This window comes from Salmo salar, chromosome ssa17 (genome assembly GCF_905237065.1).
Source record: "Salmo salar chromosome ssa17, Ssal_v3.1, whole genome shotgun sequence".
Taxonomy (NCBI): Eukaryota; Metazoa; Chordata; class Actinopteri; order Salmoniformes; family Salmonidae; genus Salmo; species Salmo salar.
In genome coordinates, this window is record NC_059458.1 from 57,141,981 (window position 1) to 57,153,641 (window position 11,661).

The 11,661-nt window shown below is 41.8% G+C and overlaps 1 protein-coding gene across 2 annotated transcripts in view; it reads left to right on the forward strand.

The window, feature by feature from the left end:
• LOC106576157 (patatin-like phospholipase domain-containing protein 2) overlaps positions 1-8,031 on the forward strand; it is a 30,581-nt gene extending 22,550 nt beyond the window's left edge. For both annotated transcript variants that reach the window (XM_045699778.1, XM_014153105.2), the window contains 4 exons: positions 426-605; positions 1,848-1,980; positions 5,116-5,235; positions 5,361-8,031. In XM_045699778.1, the coding sequence (XP_045555734.1) occupies positions 426-605; positions 1,848-1,980; positions 5,116-5,235; positions 5,361-5,589 (662 nt within the window). In that variant the 3' untranslated portion in view covers positions 5,590-8,031. The remainder of the gene's footprint in view (positions 1-425; positions 606-1,847; positions 1,981-5,115; positions 5,236-5,360) is intronic.
• The last annotated feature ends 3,630 nt before the right edge of the window (positions 8,032-11,661 follow it).

Below are 11,661 nucleotides of genomic sequence, written 5' to 3' on the forward strand. Positions count from 1 at the left end.
AAGGTCATGAAAATGTGCGCGCATCGATGGTGGCGGAAGCCGTGCTTTGTTATGATTCTGAACAGTCAGATAGCTAGCAACAATGGCAAGAAGCTGCCGTGTGGGGACTTGTAGGTGGCTAGTTTTATCTTGATTACCATGTCTTCTTTTGAGGTGTTTTGACTGATTTCATGTCAATGCTAATATGGCTAGCTAGCTAACCAACAACTTTAACAATGTATTTGAGAGACAACAAATGCTCATTGTGCAATTGTATCTATGGTTTCAATAAACATCGAGACAAAATATAGTTTACATGTTGTCAAAAATCTTAGCCAACCCAGTCTGTTTTGCCCCATAGTTGCCACGTGTCGGTTTTGTTGCTAAACAAACAAGTCGTCTATGCTGTATTACAAAGATGATGAATGTATTGTTTATGATGTCAGATCTGCTGAAGCTGGAATGTCCGACTGCCGGCCCCAACCTATCAGAAGCCGCCTGCTGCAAGCCCATCGCCATGGAAACAACTAAGAACTGGATGTTCTGGCGGCTCCGCCTCCTGAGGAAGCAACACTGGTGGTTGGATGAGCAGATTGTTGACAACCTGCCAACCCAAATCAAAAAAGGTAGATAGGAGGTCAACCTAGACCAGGGATGGGCAACTGGCACCTTTTGTAGGCCTACGTATCAATTTCCACTTTTTTAAATGTATATGTATTTATTATGATATTTTTTTACTCAGTCGGGGTCTCGACTTACTCTTGAGAGTTCGTATAGTAGAATACACTAGGTGCAATTTTGTAAGTTGCTTGTGCGTCAGCAGTTTTTCTCTTGATATGTCAGTCACTAACCAGGTTTCCATCAACCATTTGATGCGGATGAATTACCTGACGCATTAAAAAAAGTCACCACCAGGCTGATGGAAACATGAAATGCCAGTACAATTTTATAAATGCAGACATGGTATGCACTAACTCATCACGACCAGCCTTTTATCCGCAAAAAGTCAGTTTGATGGAAACACATCTCTAGTGGGAAAATTCGCATATTGTTTTATGCAGATTTTAGAATTCCATCAAATTTGCAAATTTGCTGGAAACTTAGCTACTGACAGTCACTCAATTAGCCCATGTCAGCATTTTTTGGGGGGATTGATAAATTCTAGTTTAGCCAGCTATCTAAACTTACAGTAATCATGATCATGGTTGATGATTGCCAGGTCGCAATTGTAAATGAGAACTTGTTCTCAACTTGCCTACCTGGTTAAATAAAGGTGAAATAAATAAATTAAAAATGGTTGAATTACAGATCGGGGAGCCCCCATTTATTTTGTTAGTCACTCAGAAATCATGTTAAAATTGCTAAATCTTCTCTCCGCCCCATGGCAAAATGTGTAGAACTGTAGTAAACTTGGTTTAAAACTACAACATTTTCTCTACGCCCCATGGCAGAATGTGTAGAATTGCAGGAACTTAACTCTTAAACTGCAATTTTTCCATCTGCTGTCAAGAGGGGGGCTGCTCCCCCAACAAATTTTCACTTACGGCCGCCAGAGGCTAGGGCCGGCTCTGACTGCATATGTGGGTATGGATGTGTTTATGCAGACCTGCGAGCCACTCCCATCATGATGAGTTCAGATTTTTTTGTGGCCCCCACGGCGCCACTCCCATCAAAGTTGCCCATCCCTGACCTACTGTAGACTTTCCGATCTTTTCTGCTCAAAGCTGTTATAAGCTGTTGTTATTTAGTTATAACATTGTGTTATCATGCTATTGACAGTGACGTGTGGTTGTTGTGTGTATCTGAAAGTCATCGGAGGCTGTGCCCGTGTCAGCGAAGTGTGACATATTGTGTCTCTATGACTGTAGTGTTCTGTGAGGCGTGCCAGCAGAAGCCGGGTCTGTATGCTCAGGTGTCCGAGATGCTGCCGGTCAGAGTGGCCTCCTACATGCTCCTGCCCTGCACACTACCTGTGGTATCAGCCTACTCAGTGGGCAAGAGGTAAGTCTACATCCTATACCACTACTAGTGCTACCTACCACAAACTAACAAGCCCTCAATGAACTCAATGCAGTCACAGTAGCTCAAACAGCAACCAATGACAACAGTAATGCTAACAAATCAGTTTAAAAAAATATATATTCTTTAGCATAACTATCCTTTCGCATACAGCAGCCTCATTAGCCTACCACAGCAACCAAATATCCACCCTCCGTTCTGTTGGCGAACGTGCAATCACTGGAAAATAAACTGAATGAGCTCTGTTCGAGACTATCCTATCAACGTGATCTGAAGAACTGTAATATCCTATATTTATCAGTTGTGGCCAAACAAGGACATGGTAAATATAAATGTATCTGGACAGAACGGTGGCGTCTGAGAAGCTCAGGGGAGGGGGTGTGTGTGTCTCTTTGTTAACAACAGCTGGTGTGCGATCTCTAATATTAAGAAAGTCTCTAGGTTCTGCTTTCCTGAGTTGGAATACCTCATGATAAGCTGTAGACCATACTATTTACCGATGCGACACTAAGACCACACTCAACGAGCTGTATAGGGCTATAAGCAAACAAGAAAATACTCCTAGTGGCCGGTGACTTTAATGCAGGAAAACTGAAATCCGTTTTATCTCATTTCTACCAGCATGTCACCTATGCAACTAGAGGCCAAAAAACTCTAGATCAACTTTACTACACACAGAGACGCATACAAAGTTCTCCCTCAACCTCCATTTGGCAATTCTGACCATAACTCTATCCTCCTGATTCCTGCTTACAAGCAAAAACTCAAACAGGAAGTACCAGTGACGGGAACAAATATGGAAGTGGTCTGATGAAGCAGACAGCACTGTTTCGCTAGCACAGACTGGAATATGTTCCAGAATTCATCCGATGGCATTGAGGAGTTTACCACATCAGTCACCAGCTTCAATAATAAGTGCATCGATGACGTCGTCCCCACATTGACCGTACATACATATTTATTGTTGCCATGGATTAAAGGCAACACCCGCACTGGCCTAAAGGCTAGAACTGCCACTTTCAAGGAGCAGGACACTAATGTGGATGCTTATAAGAAATCCCGATACTCCCTCCGATGAACCATCAAGCAGGAAAAGCGTCAATACAGGACCAAAATCAAATCTTACTACTCTGGCTCTGACGCTCGTCGCATGTGGCAGGGCTTGCAAACAATCATGGATTACAAAGGAAAACCCATCCGCAAGCTATCCAGTGACGCGAGCCTACCAGACGAGCTAAATACCTTCTATGCTCACTTTGAGGCTAGCAACACTGAACCATGCATGAGAGTACCTTCTGTTCCGGTTGAATGTGAGATCACGCTCTCCGTTGCCGATGTGAGTAAGACCTATAAACAGGTTTAACATTCACAAGGCCAGACGGATTACCAGGATGCGTACTCGGAGCATGCGCTGACCAGCTGGCAAGCGTCTTCACTGACATTTTAAACCTTTCCCTGATCCAATCTGTAATGCCTATATGTTTCAAGCAGACCACCATAGTCCCTGTGCCAAAGAACACCAAGGTAACCTGTCTAAATGACTATCGCAGCACTTACATCTGTCGCCATAAAATGCTTTGAAAGTCATGGCTTACATAAACACCATCATCCCAGACACCCTAGACCCACTCCAATTCACATAGCGCCCCAAAAGATCCACAGATTACGCAATCTCTATTACAATCCACACTGCCCTTTCCCACCAGGACAAAAGGAACACCTACGTGAGAATGCTGTTCATTGACTACAGCTCAGCGTTCAACACCGTAGTGCCCTCCAAGCTCATCACTAAACTAAGGACCCTGGGATTGAACACCTCCCTCTGCAACTGGATCCTGGACTTCCTGCTGGGCCATTCCAGGTGGTGAGGTTAGGCAACAACACATCGGCCACGCTGGCCCTCAACACGGGGGCCCCTGAGGGGTGCGTGCTTAGTCCCCTAGTGTACTCCCTGTTCACACACGACTGGCAGCGCATGACTCCAACACCATCATTAAGTTTGCAGACGATACGACGGTGGTAGCAGACCTGATCACCGATGACAATGAGATAGCCTATAGGGAGGAGGTCAGAGACCTGGCAGTGTGGTGCCAGGACAACAACCTCTCCCTCAACGTCAGCAAGACAAAACAGCTGATTGTGGACTACAGGAAGGGGAGGGCTGAGCATGCCCCCATCCACATCAACGGGGCTGTAATGGAGCTTGTCGAGAGCTTCAAGTTCCTCGGTGTCCACATCACTAAGGAATGATCATGGTCCACATCACACCAACACAGTCGTGAAGAGGACATGATGCATCTTCCCCCTCAGGAGGCTGAAAAGATTCCTCAAAAAATTCTAAAGCTGCACCTTTGAGAGCATCTTGACTGGTTGCATCACCGCTTGGTATGGCAGCTGCTTGACATCCGACCGCAAGGTATTACAGAGGGTAATGCGTACGACCCAGTACATCACTGGGGCCAAGCTCCCTGCCATCCAGGACCTCTAATCCAGGCCACCCAAGACAGCCACCAAAGACGTTGACCGTTCTCTTTGCTCCCGCATGGCAAGCGGTACCGATGCACTAAGTCTGGAAGCAACAGGGCCCTGTAGAGCTTCTACCCCTAAGCTAAAGACTGCTAAATAGTTAAATAATTAACCAACAGCTACCTGGAATATCTGCATTGACCCTTTTTGTACTAATCTCTTTTGACTAATCACATACGTTGCTGTTACCGTTTAATCTATCCCGTTGTCTAGTCATTTTATCCCTACCTATATGTACATATCTACCTCAATTACCTTGCACCCCCTGCACATCAACTCGGTACTGGTACCCTGTGTATATAACCAAGTTATCGTTACTCATTGTGTATTTATTCCTTGTGTTATTATTTTTTTTATTATTTGTCTTTTTTTATCTCTGCATTGTTGGAAGCATGTGACAAATACAATTTAATAGGTTGAGGTTTCTTACTAAACCCAATCAATTTGAACGTCCTGCACAGGGCCGCCACCTAGTGGACATTGTAACAAAATAGGCTAGTCAATCCACCACAGGAATTGTTGAGGACTGCCCCCCCACTTGGTGGTACACCACAGTACATTGACTCTTCTTGTCCCTCTCCTGTAATCCAGGTTTGTGGAGTGGATCCCAGAGGTGCCTGCAGATATGCGTTGGCTAGCTGGGGTGGCTGGGGATGTGGCTGGGAGCGTGTACAGACAGACCTGGAGAGGAGCACCAGCAGACATAACCAGGTGAGAGACATGGAATTACTACTACTGGGTTATATTATGGATGGATGGAGTCTACTTGTAGATTTGGATGCCTGTCATACAGTATGAATAAAGTCTAATGGTCTTGTGTGTTTTTCTTTTTGCAGTGATGGTTCCCTGAGGAATTGCATGAGCCTGCCCCTACCCCTGGACAGTGACGGACACAGGGAGAGAGACTGTCACCTCTCCGGGTTCGCTCTCTCTGCTCTCAACTTCCAAAGCCAATACTGGAACATCCCCACCGCCCCCTCTTCCCACCGCCTCACCAGCTCCCACACGCCCAGCCCCTCCCCACGACAGATCTGCTTCAGTGTTCATTTTGGCACTCTTTTTTAGATTCATTCTAGTCTGGCATTTTGACTAAAATATCATTAAATCTTAGTCACATTTTTGTGATTTGAATAATGATTTAGTCAACTGAATGCACTTTAATTTGAGTCATATTTTAGTCGCATCACATTTGTATTGCCTCATGAGCCACAAACCACAGTTCCATCCAGAGTTTTTATGGGAGTAAAGTCAAATCAAAGATTTTTTATAACTAACCCAAGATGGACCATAACTACTGAGATGGTAGGCTATTCAAGAAATAAGTTGTTCTATCTAACAAGTCCAAGCAGGAAAGCATGATTCCAGATACAGTATTTTCATGTGCAACCTAATCCAGCGATTGTCATGAATTGTGAGTTGACAATAGGGTATTGTTGTTATATTTTACTGTTAAAATAGGGCTCTAGAATTTTCAGATATTTTTTGTTCAATGGAGATGAATTTGACTAAATCGTTAAGTGCACTAATATCATAGGCTAATTTATTTTGGGGCTTCTACACCACATGATAAAGTGAAAACTCAAAAAGCATTAGCTAGATCACTAACACTTAATAGAATACCCGCTGCTAGTAGCCATGTATTCATCTGAACGTAAATGTAATGTCCATTTTTTTTTTGCAGTTGTAGCCCTGCTACCCTTTGCACTTGCAATAGCGCATTTCGCAGGCTTCGTATCTTAAAGCCATATCTAATATTTTGATTGTACAATAGTTGCTATTTTTGTATTTAACTAGGCAAGTCAGTTAAGAAGAAATTCTTATTTACAATGGACGGCCTACACCAGCCAAACCCAGACGACGCTTGGCCAATTGTGCGCCACCCTATGGGACTCCCAATCACTGCTGGTTGTGATACAGCCTGGATTCAAACCAGGGTGTCTGTAGTGATGCCTCAAGCACTGAGATGCAGTGCCTTAGACCGCTGCGCCACTCAGGAGCCCAATTGAGCTGAATATTATTGAGATGACAAATATAAAGTATACCTACAGAAAGCTGAGCACATTAGTTCCTTCTAAAGCTATGTATTTCCTGCAATTGGATTTTGAAATGTTATATTGAAATGGTATACAATCAAGAAGCCTTTTTTCTCTCCTGGAGTGCACACCGTGGCTTGCTCATCACAGCAGCAGGCTCCACCGGAACAGGTCAAGGCACTTTCATTACAGGAATCATGAGGATAATGCACTTTACTGTTTGACCAAATCATGGTTTTAGCTACCCAAAAAATTTGACTTAAAAAAATATATATACTTTTGAGTGAGGTGACCATGTCATGAATGTTCAGCTCGCACGCCACCAATTACAAATTTAACTCGCACAGCCAAGTCAAAGTGTTGCAAAACGCCATTAAATGGTTTCAGTCTAGAGCCTTGCCCCTTGACGTACTGTAGCTTTATTGTAATCAAAGTTGTCATAAGTAGTGGTCTGATACTGTAGGTTGCAGCAAACCACAAGCTAGCACTATCAATCGGTTATTAGCCTATTGGAGCGACAGAGGAGACTGGTGGGAGGAGCTATAGGAGGACGGGCATTTTTGTGATGTCTGAAATGGAATAAATGGAACATATCAAACATATGGAAACCACACGTACCAGCTAACGTTCCCTCCCACGGGGCCTGTCTATAGTGTATAGGAACTGAAAGGTGGTTTAGGATAGGCAAAAGATGGTCATGTGATCAAATAACTTTGGGATCCAGAACTGTTAGACACACTAATGACTCAATCATGTCTTTTGATCACTCCACCAATCATATTTTATTCTATTGTACACATTGGAAAACAATTTACCAGCTCACCGCCAAAGACCTCTGCCAGTGAATTATTTTTTGGGAATGCACATTTTATAAATCACTTTGTCTAGTTTTACCAGATAACGTGTTATCACTACCTACTTACAGTACCTACATACCTACAGTACCTACCTACCTGTGTTCAGTCAAATGTAGCATTCATTCCTGACGCGTTGTTGACCTGAGTTGAGGTTGACTTCCTTGACTATGAGCTGTGTGTTTTCCTGACTACCACACTGCCCCATTTATAGTAGGCTACATACTGTACTTATATTTTTAACGTGTGTAACACTGTGAAAACCTCTACCTACTTGTGCCTAAGATGGCAGGTAGCCTAGTGGTTAGTGGTATATTTCTTAAATATACTTTACTGTTGTTATTTCACATGAAGGACCTTATCTTAATAACATAAAACACAACGATGGTTGTTATGATGTGAACTTCTGTGTTTAAATATACTGTAACTGTTCAAATCATTATGGAAATGGCATAATAAGTAGGGGAGAGTGGGATAAGTTGAGCCAAAGCAGTAACATAAAATTAATAATTTGACCAAATATTTTGGAAGAGTCCATCTTTTCATGGAGTTTGAAGGAAGAAACCACATGGATAAAGTGGTAAGCAAGTTAGGTAATAAAAATAATTCACCAACTCAAATGAATTTGTGTTCGAGGTTTCATGATGCTTGTATCTAAACCAACTTACGTGGATCATTTTAAGATTGTTCTATACATCAGTTGGGGTCTCTATAAATTTCTGTATGAGATCCTAAACCTAGCATGAAAGTGCATCCTTGTAGCTGTGTGGGCTAATATAGTGAAGATGTTTGCCTTGGGGTAAATTGAGCCAATGACCACGGGGTAAGTTGAGACAATGGTTGGAGCCAATTGCAAGTTGAGCAAATGTAAGTGTTTTCTTCCCAGGCTTAGGCCAGGTCCTGTTTATGTAAAAAAAAAAGTAAAGTACAAAGTGTTTGTTAGGCGTTAAGCCTGTGTTAAAAGATGCTTAAAATGATACAAAAATATATATTGTGATTGCACTGAATTGTGTTTGGGAAATAAAGATAGACATGGTTTTAAAAAGGTAGTGGTAATACTTTAATTCAGTACAGAAATGTGTAGCTGGCTTAACCCCATACCCAGGGTAAGTTGTGCAAACCACTTTTTGGACAAGTTATATTTTAAAAACTTTAATGTTTACAAGAATTCTGATTATTTCCAGGGATACACAACATCCTGAAATATATGTAGTTATCTTTGTTAGAAAAAAATACTACATGTCCCTTGACAGAGTGATGCTGAATGTAAAAAATGGCTCAACTTACCCCACTCTCCCGTAAGTGTTTTCAATGTTGGGTACATACTGTACACTGAGTGCACAAAACATACCCTTTCCATGACATAAACTGACCAGGTGAATCCAGGTGAAAGCTATGATCCCTTATTGATGTCACTTAAATCCACTTCAATCAGTGTAGATGAAGGGGAGGAGAGATAATTGAAATAATTGAGACATGGATTGTGTATGTCTGCCATTCAGAGGATGAATGGGCAAGACAAAATATTTAAGTGCCTTTGGACAGGGTATGGTAGTAGGTTCCAGGCGCACCGCTTTCTGTGTTAAGCACTGCAACACTGCTGGGTTTTTCAATCTCAACAGTTTCCCGTGTTTAAAGAATAGTCCACCAACCAAAGGACATTGAGCCAAATTGACACAACTGTGGGAAGCATTGGAGTCAACATGTGTCAGCATCCCTGTGGAACGCTTTCGACTCCTTGTATAGTCCATGCCCGACGAATTGAGGCTGTTCTGAGGGCAAAAGAGTGCAGTTTTATTTTACTAGGCAAGTCAGTTAAGAGCAAATTCTTATTTTTAATGACAGCCTAGGAACAGTGTGTTAACTGCCTTGTTCAGGGGCAGAACAACAGATTTTTACCTTGATCAGCTCAGGATTTGATCTTGCAACCTTTTGGTTACTAGTCCAACTCTCTAACCACTAGACTACCTACCTGCCGCAGTATTAGGAAGGTGTTCCTGTTTTGTACACATCCAAAATATGTATTTTCCCAGATGTTGAAGTTAGGTTAATTTTCGGTTCTGAATTAAAGTTGAAAAGATGTATTGAGTAGAGTACATTAGAGTAAAGTAGGGTACAATACAGTACATTATACTTGTACTGTTGTACTCTACTGTACTCAACTACCATTTACTGTACTCTAATGTACTGTACACTGCTGTGCTGTTCAAACTTGTGAAACATAGATGTCTATGATTTGTTCAGATTTAGTCCAGTCAAATGTTTTGGCTTGTCCGGACCGGACCAAATCTGAACCAAAACATAGACATCTATGATTGGTTCAGATTTGGTCTGGTTTGTAGATGTTGAAATCAAGGCGGTCCGGACCTCACATAAAAGGACCTAAACAAGACATCTGCTTCGGCCCGTGCTTACTGGGGTGTAGCCTACCATGTCGGCTACAATGGAATGTTATGAATGCCCATCCATGTGGTAGGCCCACCATTTGTAAAACAGGCGGTTGCATTGGCTTTGTTAGTCCTGATTCCTGTGACTAATCATTTTGGCTATTTAAGCTCTGAATATCAGCTATCCTGAGCCTATTTGCAATGAGAATCAATGTGTTTACACAGCTGGAAATGGAGAAGTATTTAATTTTTCATTATGATCATAATCCAAAAATGTACGGTGTGGTGGCTAATTTCTGCATTACCAAATGAGGAGAGTTACAAACACACCAGTCCGAGTTAACTACATCTTTAATTATTAAGATACTTTTGCAAAAGCACTTGACCTTCAATGATGCACTCTCTTGAATGAACCAGGAAGGTGATTACACAATGGCTACAGAGATATTTTATAGCAACGATACACCCCCTTCAACGTACATTGACGAACCACAAATCTTAGTAACAGTTCACAAAGGTTAAGTTTTGTATGACAGATATCCATAAAACACAGCAGACAGTAACTGCTATGTCAACAGGGTTCATTCTATAGACTGGTGCCTGGTCTCCCTATTGAACAAAACCATTAGCTCATGTCCTCTGGAATGCTTTTTAGGCATTCTTATCAAAATACACCATAAATCTCCTTTGTCAGTGCTATCTCATAGTGGCCCATCCTCAGTAAAGCACCTCTTGTTCCCACTCCTGGACAAGCTCACTGAGGGGAGTGACCAGCGCACAGACATTGTGGAGACAAGTCATTGGTTCCCCATTAATCACGCCATCCCTTCACATGGTTTAAGAATAGGTAAAGACACATTCACATATAAAAAACAAGTTTGACCTCTACCCTCTCTGGGCCCCAAGTGACTGAGCCCCAGCTAAGGGAAACGTGCAACTGAAACATACCAGAGTCCAAAGGACACTTTCTAATGACAAGTATCTCACATAAGCATATTATACTAATAAAACATCTTAATTAGCTATGTTACCCAACTAATTCTGATTCATCCACCACAACGGATACAAACTTGAAACCATTGATTATCATGACAATTTAAGCCCAAGGGGTAAAACTCCTGGACAGCAGTTGTGAGTAGCCTAATTTACCATTCCATATTGTCCATTTTACTTTGATCTGTCCTGTATTTATGATATTATGTTTGTTAACATGCCACATTTAAGACCATTTTTTATTTGATTGGGCCCCATTTAGGTTAGGCTATTTGATCGGAGAAATGTGCATGATGTAAAAAGTGGCTGGCTTATGAAATTGTCATACATTTAATCTCCAGCCTGTAGGCTACAGAAAAGGCCATAATACGCATCCACCATAGACTATAGACCCTTTTCCAGTACACGACACACTGACGTCACGCAGAAATGCGTGCTACTCTTGGCGGCAGTAAGAAAGCCACCACCATCTGCCCATTCAACATAACCTATATTTACATTTGTATTACAAAATAACTTTTTTTTGCGGTCTCATACGCTTACAATGATGTTTTGATTCTTGCTTTAACAGTCGCTAAGATTATATTTGGTTGTGATCTTAGCAAAATAACTATTTTGGATGTAGCAGTTGTTAGCTAGAATACTAATGCTCATTGATATGGGCTGTAGCAAAAGCTAGCCAAAGAGACATTTTACTGGTTGAAGTTGAAGTGTTTTTTTTAAGTATAATGCAGTTGATTTACGATGATGACACAAACATTATATTATGCAGGACATTCATAAGAGCCTTAGTCAAATTATAATCCAAAAGAAGTGTGAAATACACTCATAAGCAACATGCAAATATAGGCTTTTTTGTTGCTGCTTCAA